We start from the raw sequence: 16,985 nt of genomic DNA, 5'->3' as shown, positions 1-16,985 counted from the left end.
TGACATCAAAGGCCCAGGTCTACAATCAGTGTGGCCTGGCCTTTCTGCCCAGGAGGGGAGGTCTAGAAATGAAGGGACAGTAGCCAAGGTCACAAGACTCTTACTTTATTATTTCAGGACAGGGGACAATGGTGGGCTATCCAGGGGGTCTGCTTGTGCCTCATTTGAACCCAGGGCCAAACTCTGGGGGTTCTTGTCACTCCCAGACCCAGGGTAAACTGAGGCTCCCACTTGGTGGGGGTTGAGCTTTAGGGTAGGGAATGGTGGGCACCTGGGCCACACCCCTTAGCTCCAGGGAGTCCCTTGTGGTTCCTGGGTATCCTGGGTCTGCCAAGCTGTCAAAACCGGCTACAGAGAGGGAGAGGGAAGGCATAAGTGCTCCTTTGCCCACCCGTATCAGGCATCCCTTCTCTGAATGAACACCATCTGCCTGAGACAGTGGGAAGTAATTAGTGAGCTAGGACTTAAACTACGTGAATGTCTTTTAGAGAAGGAGTGAGACTGTGGTGACCTATAGGGGGCCCTTCCTGCATCCAGGACTGGGAGAAGAGGACACATTCACGTTTCTAAGGGTAAGGGTTTTTCCAAACACTTTGTGTTGGAATTGGGCTCAGTTTAGTCCTGGAGTGGACATTGCCCTCTCCCGTGTATCACTCAGGGGGAGGCCAGATGGGTGCTGCTAAGTAGCAGCGTCTCAGGTCCTCAGCCCCCTGGGATGCCCAGGGACAACTTGGGGAGAGGTTCTATGTCTCCCTCTCCTTCCTTGGCTGTTGGGATGAAGATGGGGGGAATAAATACAGGGAGTTTCTGGGAAAGAACACGTCTAGAGGGGGACGGCCTACATAGAATGCTGATGTCAGAATGGGGTTCTGGGATGGTCTTTGACCTGGCCTGGGGGCCTAGGGCTTTTGGTAAGCAAAGCCTTCTCCTCTCAGCTACCCCAGGAATGAAGTCAGGCTCTCTGTGATGTAGAGTTGGTTCCTCTGGGTAGAAGGTGTATAGATGGGCATATGTCTGAATAATTCTGTGTGTGTGTGTGTGTGTGCACGTGAGCTTACATGCGGATGTTGGTGAGCTCTGCAAGGGCCCTGAATGAGGCATTGGCCCGTCAGGTGTCAGAAATGTGTGAGGGGCAGCATCCTACAGTGGTGTCCTCTATACTCCCTGCTGCCAGCTAACAAAGTTGGCTTAGAGGTGTAAGGGACAGGCAGTGTTTTCCTTCTTTGACCTTTCAGGTGAGCCCAATGTGGGCGGCCAGCTGGGACTTCTGGGCTAGGCAAAAGCTGGAACTGATGCCAAGTACAACTCATGCCAGGGCCATGGGCTTGGAGCTGGGGCTGAGGTACACAGAGGGGCCAGGAGGGGCTGTAGGGGGCGTGGGCTCCAGCTCCATGAAGGCTGAGTAGAGGGTGGTGAGGTGCAGGTCACCCAATGCCCCAGAACCCCCATTGCCTGGTGGGGCCAGCTCACCCGCCCCGCTGCCTGTCTCTTCCAGGCAAGGCCCAGGGGGGAAGCAGTGGAGTGGTGGTAGAGGTGGCGGCATAGAAGATGATGTTGGGGATGTGGTCACCAGTACCAGGGGGTCCAGGGCCAAGCTGTCATCCTTCAGCTGTTCCCATAGATTTCCTGGTTGGAGGAGGAGAGAAACAGCTGTCATTGGGATGCATCAAAGGAACCCTGTCTATGTGCCCTCCCAATGGCTCTCACATGCTATTGTTATTGGGGTAACATTGATTGGGGTACAGACCCTGGCACTAGTTGTATGAACTCAGGCAATTCCTGAAGCCCTCTGAACCTCAGATTCCTTTTCCCATGTAGCATAGTCTGAAAGCCATAAACTCAGGTGACCTGAGTTGCTCTCTCTCTCTCTCTCTCTCTTTTTTTTTTTTTTTTTGTAGGGGAGGGTCAAGGATTTGACAACTGCCTATTGGAAGGGTTGATTCAAATGCTGTACACTCTGGGGTTGGCCTAGGGAGGGGACCCTGGGAATTCTTCATCTGGCTCTTGCCCAGGCTTCCAAGCAAGGTGGATCTATAGCCCAGAGCAAGGCTCTTCCCACAATGCATTGCTGGACCTGATGAAGTGGATTGGGCATGGTTGCCTGAGCTTCCGCCACTGCAGGGCCCATGGGACAAGCAGAGCTAGGAAGCACACCTGACACTGAGGAATAAATAGTGCAGCCACCTGATGCCCCTGTCTGTGCCATGTGACCTGCATGAAGGCCAGGGCCTGGGGCTCCTGCCCTGGGTATCAGGACTGCAGAGTCTGGAGGAAGGAAACCCGACAAAACCTTGGTTGGACTCCAGCTATCTGGGTTCCAGTTCTACCTCTCCTTCTTTCTAACTACATGAGCTTGAGTAAATTGCTTAACCTCTCTGTGCTCCTGTTGTCTGTAAAATGGGTTTAAGAATCCCTCTGACCTTATGGCCCAGATGAGAGCATATGTAAAAGGACCAGCATAAAAACTCAGTGCCATCGAGTTGATTCCAACTCATAGTGGCCCCCTTTGGGTTTATAAGGCAGTAAATCTTTATGGAAGTAGATTGCCCAGTCTTCCTTCTGCAGAGTGGTCGGTGGGTTTGAACACCAACCTTCTGGTTAGCAGTCAGAATGCCTTAAACACCATGCCACCAGAGCTAGGGGTTCAAGTAAATGTCACTCTATCCCACATGTCTATAGCTTCTTTAGGGGCTGCCTGAGCCCTGCACTTCTCTCTGGACTGGGCTAAGGCAAAGGTCTAACTGCACTTTTCTAACAATAGCTTCTGAAGACCTGGGCTGTCTCTCCACTAGATTGGGAACGTTCCACGGGTAGTTTGTCTTCACCTGCTGTGTATATTCCCCACCTCAGGGCCCACAGAGGGTCTCAGGCCTGGGTTGGCCCTCCAGCCTCCTGTGTTTGGCACCAGGGCCTGGAGGTGCACTGGAATTTAGATGGGAATAGGTAGGCTTGGTCCTATGCAGAAATGGAGTGGGCAAGATGGAGCATAATGGATAAAACCTCTCCCTGGACTCTTATCCCCAAATCTCTTCCAGACCTGTCTAGCTCTGAGGCTTTAGATTCTTCCATGGGAATGTCTCTCTCCTACTGTTGAATTAAAAGATGGACTCTGGGAAGATGCAAAAGCTTCTAGTAATGCCAGGCTATCAGTCACTCACAACCAAGTATGAAGTAGAACATCAAGTCCTTTCCAGCCTATGTGGAGCTGAGAGTGGCTTGATGGTGGGGGTAGTTGGAATGTGTTCATGGGTACCAGGTAGAAAGAAATGGCAAGGACATTCCTCTTTGCCCCATGCTCTGCATGGCAGGGAGCTTGACACACCCTGCCAGCTTGGGACTTCTCTGCTTCAGGTGACCAGCAACCTGGGAGCTAGCAGGCTGCAGCCTGGAGACCAGGAGAGGGTGGGCCACATGGCCAGGTGCACCTCTCCAGTTCTGTCCTTCCTCCCCTTTCCCACCCTCAGCTCACCCTGGAAATCAAAGTCGGTGAGAGAAGGGTTGATGGCATCCAGGTCAGTACCAAGGTCTCCGTCAGGCAGCAGGGTGTCATGCACGGTCCTGGCAGGGGAAGGCTCAGCCAGTAGCTTGGCACTGTGGCTGGGTGGGGTGTGGGCAGGCAGAGGTGAGTCCTGGGGGGTGCCTGGCTGGGCCCGCAGCTCAAGGTGCCCATCTGGCTGCGGGAACAAAGGCTGTGGGGGTCCGGGAGGTGCCAGGCCTGGTGAGAGGTGTGGGTATGTCTGCCCATAGCAGGAGGGTGCATGTCCCCCAAGTAGGTCCTGCAGGGGATTCTTGCCAGGAATGGGGCCTGCCACTGGGTGCAGTGAGTGCAGCGGCTGGGAGAGCCCAGCTGGGGGTGCCAGGGGCCGGATGGGGCCTGAGGCTGCCAGCCCAGGGGGTGGGCAGCCCAGCATCGGGGAGCCCAGCTTCTCTCTCTTGTCTCCAATGAGGCTGTCCAGCTCTTCTGAAAAGGCCGAAGAGAGAAGGAATACCGTGAGCCATGATGAATGAGTGTTCCCTCAATGCTAGGAACTTGGGACCTCCCTTTCCTCACAGTTTCCCCTGTCTCCAGCCTCGAGACCTGCTCTGTGGCTGGAGTCTGACCTTTTTCTCACTCATTACTTCCCCTGCTCAGCCTTCTCCACAATGCTCCCCTCCTGGTCCTCCTGTGCACGTCTCTTCCCCTACCTGGCTTGGCCATGCTTTTGCGCACAGCAATGGGGTCTTTCCTCTTCCACTTCTGCAGCTCCTCCTGCATCTTGTCGATCTTGGCCGGATTGAGGGCCCACAGGCAGCCCTTGCGAGAAGAACTTCCTGATTTGTTCTCCACCTTCTCAAAGCACTTGTTCAGTGATAGGTTGTGGCGAACAGAATTCTTCCAGCCATCAGGTGCTGTCTGCCGGAGCAGAGCATGCAAAAATTCAGGCCTGGGTCAGCTGGCCAGAGCCAGCCCTAGGCCTGGGCTCCAGAAAACTCCTTTGCCCTCTGGGCACAGAACTGCCACCGACTCTGGGGCTGGCCTCCCTCCTTAAACCCACAGCACACTTTAGTGATGAGAAAGGAGTGAACAAGAACCTTGGCCACAAGTTTTCACCTACAATCTGCCTTCATCCTACAATCATCCCTGACCTGACTGACCCTTCAGAGGATTGTCAAGGTGATTCATGAAGACAGCGCTGGCAGGGACTACAGAGACCTCTTGGCCCATCTCCTGTCTGAAGTTGGGCCCCTCCTCACTGAGTCTTCAGTCCTGTGCTTGGACTCCTCTGTGGACAACCCTGCTCTGAGTTCTCCTATGACAGCTGTGGAGAGGGAATTGGGAAGAGACTACGGAATGCCCCTTTCTTGGGTCTGCCTCATCCCCTTTGGGGGTAAACTTGGGAGAAAAGAAAGATGGGTGAGGTGGATGAGTATTTAGGATGTGCACATGTGTGACTATGTAATTGCATATGTGTGCATCTATGGGTGCTATGAATTGAATTGTGTACCCCCAAAATATGTGTTTCAAATTCTATCCCCATACCTGTAGGCAATCTACTTCTGTAGACATACTCCCTCGGAAACCCAAGGAGGGGTTGCTATGAGTCAGATCAATTCAATGGCAGTGAGTTTTTTTTTTTTTTTTTTACCTGTAGATGTAATACCATTTGGGAATAGGGTTTTCTTTGTTATGTCACCGAGGTCATTATGTAGGGTGTGTTTTAAGCCAATCACTTTTGAGATATGAAAGGAGATTAGGCACAGAGGTAAGGAAGCCCAAATGGGAAAAGACTGATGCCACGTGAGCATCACCAAGGAACCAAGGAAAAGAAGTTGAAAGTGATAATGTTTTTTTCCCAAAGCAGAGAGAGATGTTCCCTACAGCTGGCACTCTGAATTCGGACTTGTAGCCTCCTAAACTGAGAAAATAAATTTGTGTTTGCTAAAGTCATCCACCTGTGGTATTTCTGTATGGCAGCCCTAGTAAACTAAGACACTGGGGCTTGGTTTACAAGAGAAACAGAGACAGAGAGACAGAGAGAGACTGTGCATATGTCCCCAGGTGTGTCTCCCTAGTGTGAGTGCTGTCTCCTGGGTATGGGTTTGTGACTTCCTTGGAGTGTGGGGACGTGTGTGTCCCTGAGGCCTGAGGATGAGGGTGTGGGAGAAAGTCTCTCTGGGGATGTGAGTACCTATGAGCGTATGAGTGTGTGGGTGGGAATGTTTGCTTGAGTGTGCCCTGGGGGGTGTGCCCTGGTGGGGAGGCCAGCCCTCAGGATGGGGGTGCTCGTGCCAACAGAATAAACACCCATTAGGAGGCCTGGTCATGCCACCAGTGCAGTAATTGTGCCCAGGGAGGGCTGTAAAAACCATTAGGTTGACTCAGTGGGTGAGAGGCGGTGGTGGGGGTGCTGGTGGGTGCCCCTCCTGCCCACCCACCTCCTACTCTCTTCTAGGCTCTGTGGCAGCCCTGATCTAAGCAGGTACTGACTGTGGTCAGAAGACCCTCTTAGCCAGTGGGGTCCTTCCACCCTTATCCCCTTGTCCTCTCTCTTCCATCCTGAAATTGCTGCTTAATGAGGGGTGGCCACTCCCTCCTCACCAGCTCACTTGCCCCAGGGAGCAGCAGAAGATCTGAATCATGCCCAGTAGAACCAGGCACTGATGCCAGCATCACTTGCGAGTTGCTGGTAGGGGCTGCTGGAGCCTCAGGGTGGAGGTTGGGGGATAGCTGGCCCAGGCAGCAGGCTGGTCAAGATGACCCCCAAGGCTCCTCAGATCATGAGGGAGAATTCTTGAACTATCAGACCAGCCAGGCGGGGATTCAACTTCAACCCCCACAACAGTCCCCACAAGGAGTCAAGGATCTGTCGCCTCATGGGCTGAGTTAATGGGCACTGGGCCCTTTTATGGCCTCATAAATCTGTGACTTTGGGATGCCAGGACAGCCCCCACCCCAGCCACTTCCTGTTTGGCGGAGGGATGGTCAGCACTAGCAATTATGTCCGGTGGCTGGACACTTCTCCAATCCCACATCCCTGATTCATGGGGCTGCAATTCACCCACCTCAGCTGCCTTGGGCATGAGTGCTGTCCACCTCAGGGTCCACTCTGTCCTTGCCCAGAAAAATGACCTTGAAATGGGGAGTGGGGGGTGGGGAAGGGAATGTTTGAACCAATTCCTTAAGTGGGTCGGAGAACTATCAGGGTTGGAAGGACTCTTATGTGCCAACTGGTCCAATCAACCATTTTACAGTTTGGAAAACTGAGGTCCAGAGAAGAAGGCCAAGCCCTAGATCAAACAGAAACTCCATCCCTATCCCCTAGTTAAAGGCCCTGCCCAGTTCACCACACAGCGCCTGCCTCACTACCTGGTCCCTGCCCCATCCTCACAGATGCTTTCTCTCTGAAGTCAAATGTAAACTCGGGAGTGTGGGAGTGATGCAACTCACTAAGAACAACAACTAGAACCAAAAAAAAAAAAAAAGCTGTTAGACCTCTTCACTCTTCAGCCCCATAAAACAGGGATTACACAGCTCCCAGGAAAAATAATTAAGCCAGGAAGATGAGATGCAGGGAGGGGCTGGGGGCAGGCCAGGAGTTGGCAGGGAGGGAAGCTGAGAGAGGTAGGGCAGGGCCTTCACTTCCCTCTCTCTGGCCCCACCCCTTGAAGCCCTGGAGGGCCCTCCAAAAGGCCTAGGTGTTAGGCTCATTCTGCCCCCTGGCCTGCTAATGTATGGGGGACAGCCCTGGATGTAGGCTCTAATGCTTCTCAAATATCAGAGACAATTCTCCCTTCCTCTTCCCTCCCTTTCAGACTCTATAAACACCATACTTTGGCATTCTGGCCAGACTACCCTGGCCATCTTGCCCCTTCCCCAGTGGATACAGCTTAGCAAGACCAAACTAGCCTGAATCTTAGCCTCAGATGATCCCCAGGCAGGACAACTGGGTGGATGGTGGGCATGGGAATCACCCACTGGCAGGTGGAGCAGAGTTCTGGATTACTTGGCCTCAGCTTCCGCCCTTTGCTGAGGTAGCAGACGGGCTTGAACTTCCTAGGAAAAGCATTCCTCATCCACAAACTCAGGTCTCCCTCTTATCTCCAGGAGAAGGGGTCTGTGCTGGAGGGTGTGAAGGGTGGATGCAATGATGCAGTGTGCAGAAGGGGATGTGGGTGATTTGTGAAGCTAAATGGCCCAACCCAGCAACTGATCCCACCTGCTGTGTGACCTTGGGCAGCTGGATCACTGTCTCTGATTGTATTTGCTCATCTGGAGAGAAGGATGCCTGTCCTGCTTGGAGGGAATTGGGGAGAGCCCCCCCAGAAACCTGCTCTTGAGATGATAGGAACTAGATCTTGCCCATGGTGGGGGCTCAGGTGAGCTAGCCAGTTCCCTGGGGCACTCAAAACTGTGAAGCCCACACCCCCCTTTCTGGCAGAACTGCAGCTGAGCCCACCGCCCATAGAGGCAGATCCTAATCTCACCCTGGAAAGAAAAACTGGGCTCTGTGGCCCCAGAATCCCATGTCACCTTGGCTGACCACCTCCCACCCAAATTCCTCCAGCTCTGTAGTATCCTGGGAGCAGAGGTGGGGACAGCCTCTCATTTCTTTCCAAACTCTCTCCTTGAGGTAGGTAGATACTCCTTGAAGTCTACCAGGACTGACATTGCCTGTTAGACCTGGAGAAGGTCTGATTCCCCCCTACTGTGTAGCCCTGGGTGGGCACCTTGAGCTCTCTGCTTCTCACGTGAAGTCCCTTCTTCAGAAAGTCTGTCCTTCTGAAGAGGAAGACAAGAGGAAACCCGTGGGGAGGCAAAGCCCCTCCTAGCTTTCATTCTAACTCTTCTCCTATCTCAGGGCCACATCTTTTGGCTCCAGAGAGACCTGCGTTGACCGTTGACTGGGATTTGGGGTGGGGTGGGATGAGGGTGGGTCGTGGGCTCACCTTGAAGTAAGGAAAGTGTTCCGTCATAAAATTGTAGATCTCGCTGACAGGAAGGCTCCCAGTTTTACTGTTCTTAAGGGCCATGAAGATGAGGATGCTGAAGGCAGAGAAAGCCTCTGAGATTCTGAACCTCTGGCCAGGCTCTGAGCCCACCCATAGCCCCCATGGCTAGAGTAGTGGCAGATGAGTAGCCTGCTGCAGGATTAATAGGTGAGAAACTCTATGAAGTCGAAAGGAGAGGAGATGAGGAAGTACGCTTGAACATCCACTGAAGTCAGGGGTAGAGATCCATGTTGAACCTGAGAGACCTGGGTGCCAATCCTGGCTTAGCCACTCACCAGCCGTGTGACTTTGTATGTAACCTCTCTGAAAATGTTCTCTCAGTTTTGAGGTGAAGAAAGTAATATCTATCTCAGAGTTGGGAAGATTAAGGATGACGCCCAACACACAGAAGGCACTCATTGCATGGGAACTGTCATTACCACAAGAAGTCCTCACTCATCTGTGTGAGTGCTGGATAGTAAGGGAGGGAACTCAGGTTTCTTGAACCCCTACAATGTGCCAGGCACAGTACCTGTGTTGTTGTTGTTACGTGCCCATAGTCTCTCACTTAATTCTTCCGATAGCCCTGAATTGCTGTCCCTTTATGTACACATGAATAGACAGTGGCTCAGAAATATTAAGTAAATTGCCTGAGTTTTCCCAGCTAGTAAATTCCAGAGCCTGAACTTGAACCTAATTCTCCTGGACTCCAAGGGCTGAGCGTGTGCCTTTCTGTACATGATGCTACCTCCCACGAGCCCTTGCTCTGACAGATGGGCTCCTGGCAGATGTTTATGTTCTTTTTCCTTCCCCTGAGCTCACACTGGCTGATGATCTGGCCCCACATAGGGGCCTGGTACGCAATAGATCAAGTGTCACTGTTGGTTGGATGAATGAAAGGACAGATGGACGGGTCTCCCAGAGGGGCCGGGTACTGCTGGCCTGGCCTTTAAAACCGTAGCTAGCCACAAAGCAGTTCCATCAGATCTGCCACATGGTGAACAACTGAGTCTTCATCCTTCATTTATTTCCTGTAGAGCTTTGGAGGTTTGGCTTCTCTCTGTATTTGGGGAGGGGGAAGGGGACAAGCACCCCCCTAAACTCTCAGGGCTCACTCCAGGGCACTAACATCAACATGGATCCTCAGGGTAAACAAGAGGTCAGAGGTGATCTAGTCTAGCCCTCTGGCCCCATGCAGGAATCTTCTCCAGGATCCTCAGGAGGCCTATTGGGTATATATTCTAACCCCTGCCAGTACCCTTTTACCCTGAGGGTTCCATGCCTCAGTTTCTCCAGAGGCTCCCCCACTTTTCCCTTTCCACCCCAAGAATGCAGGGAAAGGTACCTGTAAGAGTAGATGGGTTTGGGGAAGAGAGGCTGGTGCCCTTCAGTGCTGGCCTGGGGGGCAATCCGCTGGTATGGGTAGTGTGAGGAGCTCAGGTAGGGTACAGGGTAGCCGCCACCACCTGGTGAGTACTGTAGAGTCAAAGGGCAGAGTGGTTTCCAAGGTGGCTCTTCCTCCCCTCTTCCCATTGGTTTACTTCCAGAGAGGGAGCTGAGGCTAGAATCTGCTCTCCCAGGTCAAAAGCTCCACCTCCTGTCCCCCTCCTCCCATCCTCCCGTTGCAAAGCCAAGGATACAGATGTCTGACGACTCACAAGAGATCCTGAATTCAGGATCTCAGAAGTCTCAAAGCCCCCTTTATCCAGCGCCTTCCTCTCAGGCCCTTTGAGTACTTTTGTGGCCTTGGTGATGGGACAGGAACCTGGCTGGCCTAGAGGGTTGCAGGGAAGCTTTAGGCCCCTGTGTTCCTCCAGGCTGGCACCCCAGGCCTCCCTTGCATCTCATGGAGCAGCTGGGCCACAAGTGGAATGTCCAGCCTGGGTGTTTGCTGGGCACGGACTGCCACCTTTTACGAGTTTCAGTGGCTCTTTGAAAGGGCTGGTCATGGTGGTGGGCAGGTGGGGGTATGAGGTGGTTTTATGGCAAAGGGAGTGGCTGTGGTGCCAGGGATGGTGTTTTATGGGGGGGGGGGACTCTGACTCCCCCAGCTGCTCCAGGCTGAAGTGCTCTTTCCAGGTCACCTGAGAGACACTTAGTGCCTGAGTCACCCTCTCTCCAGTCCATAAAGCCCTGGGTGCGGCCATCTTGTTTGGGGAGAGGGTACAGAATGCAGAAGGTATCAAAGCAGGGAAGGGGCTTAGAGAAGCCATTTAAGGTCTGGTGGCCCTTTCGTCTTGCTGTGGCTCTGTTCCTGGGGATAAGCTGACCCTCTATCCTGGGTCTGACCCTGAGCCTCAGGATGGCTTCAGCCATTCCTCTCCTGACAATGAGGGTGTGCCCTCATGTGTTCCCTCTAATTCCCTCGGTCTCCTTCTTTCCCCTCACAGAGTAGGCAGCCTGCCCCCTCCCCCAACCTGTGCCCGTCTTCCTGGTTTTGGCAAGATCAGGGCCAATGCCAAAGAGCTGGGAGTGGAACCTGCTCCACAGGCAGGGCCTGTCTCAGTGCCAGGCTGCAGGTGGATGGAGCCCGGCGCTGGGCAGCCACTTGCTCTGTCTTGCCTGGTGACTCCTGGGAGCTGCCTGGCTGCTCTGGGGCTTATTCTTTCTCTTTTTCAGAGTCTCTATCCTATGCCAGTGTGGGGCAATTATCCTGTATATGTGGGAGGAGCTGAGACTGGGCAGTGAGGGGGGGAAGGAGAAAAGGGCAGAAGCTGATGAGACTTGGAGCATTCTAGGTGGGAGGGACCCCTAACTCCATAGCTATAGAGGGTGCCCACCCTCTACAGGCTGAAAGGAAATTCGGGACCAAGGTCCATAGCAAGATAGTGGCAGCCCTTGATGGAGTCCCTTGTTTCCTGCCCCCACCTGCCCCCCACCTCCCATTTTGGGTTGGGATTGTGGGTCATACCACACCCTCCTTTTCTCTCTGCCCCATCCGTCTGTGGTGGCTGTCCTCCTCTCTCCCTTTATGGTTCACATTCTGGTCCCTCCCTTCATCTTAGCTTGGCTGTCTCGTCTGACATCACTTAGGCCCATCTGGTCTGAGAGAAGGGCAACTGCTTCCCTTCAGATTAACCACCGCTCTCTTACCCCACTCCACCCCCATACACACTGGATGGCCCAGGATGAAGTTCAGGTCCCTGCTGCCCTTACCTGTCTTCCAGTGCACACACGTTCACATACACACTCACACACTGGAGAGCCCTCAGGATAATAACCTGAGATCTCAGGCAAGCTTGCCCACCTGCCCCAGACCTACCTGGTGGAAAGGGGGCTGGGAGGGGCAGTACATGTGCTGCAAGGGAGGCTGGTAGCAGTACATCCCAGGACCACTCTCCAGAGCTGGGGGCTTGACCTTGACCTCCGACCCCTGTTGGAAGAGAAAGCAGGTAACCAGACTGGGGTTTATTTTTCTTCCCAATTTCTCATGTCCTGAACCTTTGCTTTACACAAAAACAACCCCTACTCTTCCTCCCCAAAGCTTATTCCTGGAAAAAGAACAGAGAGAGGCAGAGATTTTTCCAAGGGCACACAGCAAGTTAGTGGCAGAGCTGGGGCTGGAATTGACAATGCTCTCTACCCACCACTTCACTCCAGGTGAGTGGCTGAGGCTATCTGGAAAAGTGAGGGAGACTTGCCAATGGTCTCCCTGAGGCTGGAGGAAGGCTGGATGTCTCCTCGACTGTGACAGGTCTAGTGCCCGACCTCAGTTCACCAAGCCCAGCTCAGGGCCTGCTGATTCAGAGTCCCCAGCCTCTCAGAGCAGGTCTGGAAAGGATACCCTGAACAGGGCACAGCTCCAGAATTTCCACTGAGGAGCCATGGAGTGGGTGGGGATGGGGAGGATGAACCATAGGAAGTGGTCAGACAGGTTGGTCCAGTTATGGCCCCCAGCCCTTGTTCCTTCCTCCCCTGTAAAGCCCAGGGAAGTTCCAGTAGGCTCTCTGAATGGCCTAGCAAGTCCTCTCCACTCTATCTCCTGGCCATGCCCAACTCAGAGCTTTCACTCTCTCCTGCATGGAGTGTACCCAGTTGCAGGTCTATGTGACCCCTATCACACTCTCTTGTCCTAGGCACAGACAGCTTGCAGCTGTGCTAGTGGTAATAGCCGGACCCTGGCTTCCTATGGAACCGAGTCTCCCAGGACCTAGGACAGAGCCCTGTCTTGAGTAGGGCCAGGACGTATGAGCAACAGGGCCCTGAATGGTGAGCCAGGCTGGAGGAGGAGCACTGCTCTGCCTGGTATTACCAGGGGCTTTGGGACCCAACCAGCATCTGAGCCCAGAGGGTCAGGTCAGCGGGGACCTCTTTCTGGGTGTGCCCTGGGGTGGTGATGCAGAGATTGTTGTAATCACAGAATCTCAGGCCTGGAAGGGCCAAGAGCACTTGTGTCCAAACCCCTCATTTGACAGATGATGGGGCTGAGCCCAAGGAGGGGAAGTGATATGTCCCAAGGCCACCCAGCCAGTCCACCAGCTGGTGTGGGTCTCTGGGCCTGAGCTCTTCTGCACTGTACAGGATAAGGGTGTGGACTGAATTCTCTGCCTCACCTCTTACTGGCTGGGGTACACCTTGGATAAGTTACTTGGCTTCTGTGTAAGCCTGTTTCCTCATCTGCAAAGTGAGGATTCTTCAGAGGGTGGGTGTGAAGAGTAAACAGACACTCAAAAGGAAGCATCTAGCAGAGTGCTCAGGGGCTGGTATTAAGTGGCCATTTGTCAAAGAGCAGCTGGGACTATGGTGCCTTCATCCACTGTGGGCTACTGTCATGCTCAAGGGGCCCAAGGGACCATCAGAGGACCCAGAATTTGAAGAAGATCCTGTCCTAGACACATTCAGCAGGTTTCCAAACCCCTTCTCTATCTTTCAAGCCTGGGAAACAGGCTTTTTTTGGGGGATGTCTTGGGGTTGGAATGGGGTCTGTTTGGGATCAAGAGGTGAAGAGGGCTGGTGGCCATTGGAGTAGGTATAGCCCAGGCTGAACCCATTCAAGATTCATCACCTCTAGGACCCCCAACCAGGGCTAGGGAGCAAAAAGCAAAGCACTCTTTAGCTTTTTTCTTCAACAATGCTATAACACAGATACTATTAACCTTACTTTTTAAGGCTCAGAGAGGTTAAGTGACTTGCCTAAGATCACATAGCTTTTGGGTATGGGTGTGGAAGGACATGTTGATCTTCTAAGGTATCTTCAAGATATTTCTCTGAACATACCCAGACCCTACTCTGGGCAAAGAATGAGGCCAGGAAGAGCCCCTCAGGAAGCTTTAGTCCTGTCTCAACTGTATGCACTGATGCTGGAAAGGGGAAAATTATGTTCTGTGACTCCTCCTTACAGCCTTTCTTTTGGCCTCTGGAATGTGTTTTTCTTCTCACATTTGCATATGGGCGTGTTGGTCTGGCTGGGGATTCTTGACACTTAAACAAACAGAGAGAAGTCACACACTGGAATCCTGACTCAGAAGCCTCTGGGCAGCTGCCAGCTTCTGTAGCCTGACCCGCCTCCCCCATCTTGCTCCCTCGGTGCTGAGCCTGGCCAGCATGCCCTCCCCAGCTGACCTGGAGGCCCAGCACAAAGCCGAGAGGCCCCAACTCTCTGAGCTTGCTGCTGCATTGGCGCACACTGACCCTGAGCAGAAAGTCTGGAAAGGGAAAACAAAGCGTTTGATCTCTTTCCAGGTTGCTGGGAAAGGGGGTAGGTGGGATGCCCACTGGCTACTGGTACTCACCAGGACTTGGGGACTGTGCTCCTGGCTGGGGTAGGGGAGCCCATTGCACCAGGCCTCTGCTGAGAAGCCAGGCAGGAAAGCCTCGGCATCCCCCACATCCACGGGGATCTCCTCGAAGGCCTCCAGTGGCCCTGGGGTCTTAAAGGAGTGTCCATCGAGGGCCAGGGCAGTCTGGGCCTCAGAGAAGACGTCCTCATGGAAATGCCGTTTGTACGGGTGGAAGGGCACCTGGCTGCCCTTGAGGAAGCGTCCGGGGCTGCCTGCTGTGCCCTCCTCAAAGCCGAAGGCACTGGGGTACTTGTCCGAGGGTGAGAGCCGGAAGGGGCCCAGGCTGGGGGCAGTTGGGCAGTGGCCCTGCACTTGCTCGGGGCCTGGTGATGCAACCGTGGGGCTGTGTGGGGGCAGTGAGGGTGCCCTCTCTGGAGGGCCATCGGGCACAAAGGACGAGCAGCTGAAGCCGGCGTGCTTCTGGGTGGACAGAGGGTAGAGAGCCTGTGAGTGAAGGTTGGTAGGGCCAGGACCCTACTCTGTGCTGGGGTGAAGGGGTCTGTGGCTGGCTCTAAGGAGCCCCAAAATGATAGAGGAGACAAAGTCTGCCCTTGGAAGACCCAGTCTGATGAGGATACCCTGCCCTTAAACCTGGGGAGCCCTAGGTCTGGTGAGGCTCCACCCAGCCCTGCCCTGGGAAAGTCCCAGAATGAAGGAGTAGGCAGAGGCCTGGATCTGAACACTTCTGGATCGTGGGGTCACTGAGTACTTGCTTCCTGGTGGAAGGGACAAGACAGACACTGGGAGGTCCCAGGGGTAGGGGCCAACTAGTACACCTGCTTTCTGTGCAGCCCTCAGGCCTTGGTCTAAGCCCAGATGCAAGATACTTACGCTCTGTGGGGCAGGGGAGCCTGGGAGGCCCGGTGCCTGCATGAGGTCCCCTTGGGGCTCACCCTCCAGTCTGGCAGGGCCTGGCAGCGTGACGTCAGACTGTGGTGGGAGCAGCGACACCATCACTCAGTCCTGGCCTCGAAGAAAGCCAGCTGTGATAAGAGCAAGGACCAGAGTCCAAGGGTGACCAACCCCAGGTTCACTTCCATTCCCACCCATCCCTGGGCTGAGACCCTGCCTCCAGCTACTCATCAGAGAGAGAACAAGAGATACTCAGGGAGGGAGACAAAAATGAGAGAAACAGAAGGAAACAGACAAACAACAAGAGATGAAGAGCAAGAAAGGCAGAGAGAGAGGGGAGATGGGGTTGCGGGGAGAACCAAGGGAGGCAGATAGGTGCCCATGGAGGAGGGAGGTCTTGGGTGTGCCTGAGCAAGACCCTTGCTAGTCTCCTTGGGCTAGTCTCCTTGTCTCTATAGTATGGGGCTGGGCCATGTGATCCCAGAAGGCCAACTCTGTTGAGTGAGGGTAGGGGGAAGCTGGGGGGCAGGTAGGGGCCAGGCATGGGGTGGGGGCTGGACTGCAAGTGACAGCCTCAGTGGAGGCTGGGCTTGCAGTGGCACCTTTGGGGTCTTATCCCGGCAGCATGACCACAGTGTGTAGCTGGGACCTTCAGGGATCCTGAGTTACCTGGAGGCACCATGAGCCTGGTGGGCACTGGGGATGCTACCTGCTCACTGTATGATGTCCAGCATGTACTGTTTTCACCTGTATTTTGACAACTCCAGTACTTACCTATGAGCTTGTGCAGGCCATTGCCCCTTCTCAGTTTCCCCATTTGAAAAGCTTGAACTAGATGATGTCTGAGGGCCCTTTCCTCTCAGACCTTCTAGAATTATAGGAGAACCCTGTCTTCAGCACAACAGAGTGGTTAAGAGAACTCAGGCTCAAAGCCAGGCATGGCCCCTTCCTTTGTGAGCTCTTAGGACCTACTTCATAGAACTGTGAGTATTAAATGAAATCGTGCATAGATAGAAAGTATTTAGCACATAGTAAGAGCTTGATAAATGTCAGCTTTCATTAATACTATTATTTGTATGGCTATTATCACGCTCTGTGGGGCAGGGGAGACTGGGAGGCCTGGTGCCTTCATGAGGTCCCCTTGGGGCTCACCCTCCAGTCTGGCAGGGCCCAGAAGCATGATGTCAGACTGTGGTGGAGCTCTCAAGGAGCTCTGGTGGTGTAGTAGTTAAGGTATTTGGCTGCTAATCAAAACTTCGGTGTTTCAAACCCAATAGTCACTCTGTAGAAGAAAGATGAGGCAGTCTGCTTCTGTAAAGATTTACAGCTTTGGCACTTGGAAACAATTAGTCCAAAGAATAGTGGACCATGTGAACCTCAGCCTATATGACCAGGGGACCAGAAGAACTAGATGATGTCTTGCTACCACTGTTAACCACTCAGAAAGGGATCAGTGCAGGAGATCCTCGGTAGAGTGGGAGAACAATGTGGAATAAAACTCAAAATCATAAAAAAGACCAGGTTTACTGGCCTCATACAGCCTGGGACACTCCTGAGACTATGGCCCTTAGTTATCCTTCAGGTTTGGACTTGGACTCACTCCTGTGGCTTCCAGCCAAACAATAGACATATGGGGTGAGCATTTACATAGGTAGACACTCCTTAGAACAATCAATCATGGGAGAACAGAAGGGCAGTGTTTGCACAGGGAGATAGCTCAGGGGTCAGGAAAGCATAGGAAAGAAGGACACAGGAAGAGGTAACCACAGGGAGGAAGTGAGAAGAGAGCTATTACACTGTGGGGAACTGCAGTCAATGTCATGAAACAAAGTGTATGTGAGCTGCTGTATGAAGAATGAATTTGCTCTGTAAACTTTCACCCAA

General features: G+C 53.4%; 1 protein-coding gene across 1 annotated transcript; it reads right to left on the bottom strand.

The window, feature by feature from the left end:
- Window positions 1-1,306: 1,306 nt before the first annotated feature.
- FOXN1 (forkhead box N1) lies at window positions 1,307-15,203 on the bottom strand. Its single transcript, XM_007937367.2, has 8 exons — window positions 15,081-15,203; window positions 14,202-14,669; window positions 11,732-11,842; window positions 9,815-9,945; window positions 8,428-8,524; window positions 4,186-4,393; window positions 3,470-3,961; window positions 1,307-1,626 (listed from the first exon to the last, which is right to left on the bottom strand). The coding sequence occupies exons 1-8, from the start codon at window positions 15,201-15,203 to the stop codon at window positions 1,307-1,309; spliced, it is 1,950 nt and encodes a 649-aa protein (XP_007935558.1).
- Window positions 15,204-16,985: the final 1,782 nt, after the last annotated feature.

Source organism: Orycteropus afer, unplaced genomic scaffold, assembly GCF_000298275.1.
Source record: "Orycteropus afer afer isolate SDZICR_OR568_19922 unplaced genomic scaffold, OryAfe1.0 scaffold00042, whole genome shotgun sequence".
Classification (NCBI taxonomy): domain Eukaryota; kingdom Metazoa; phylum Chordata; class Mammalia; order Tubulidentata; family Orycteropodidae; genus Orycteropus; species Orycteropus afer.
Note: the sequence above shows the minus strand (reverse complement) of the source record. Positions and strands in the feature narration are given on the sequence as shown.

What these genes read in the sequence shown, in the direction of transcription:
- FOXN1 (XM_007937367.2), bottom strand. Translation starts at nt 15,203, where the DNA reads ATGGTGTCGCTGCTCCCACCACAGTCTGACGTCACGCTGCCAGGCCCT. An exon ending in AGCACAGTCCCCAAGTCCTG is followed by an intron (nt 11,843 to 14,201) that starts GTGAGTACCAGT and finishes CTCTTCCAACAG; the next exon opens with GGGTCGGAGGTCAAGGTCAA. An exon ending in CACCGACTTTGATTTCCAGG is followed by an intron (nt 1,627 to 3,469) that starts GTGAGCTGAGGG and finishes TCCTCCAACCAG; the next exon opens with GAAATCTATGGGAACAGCTG.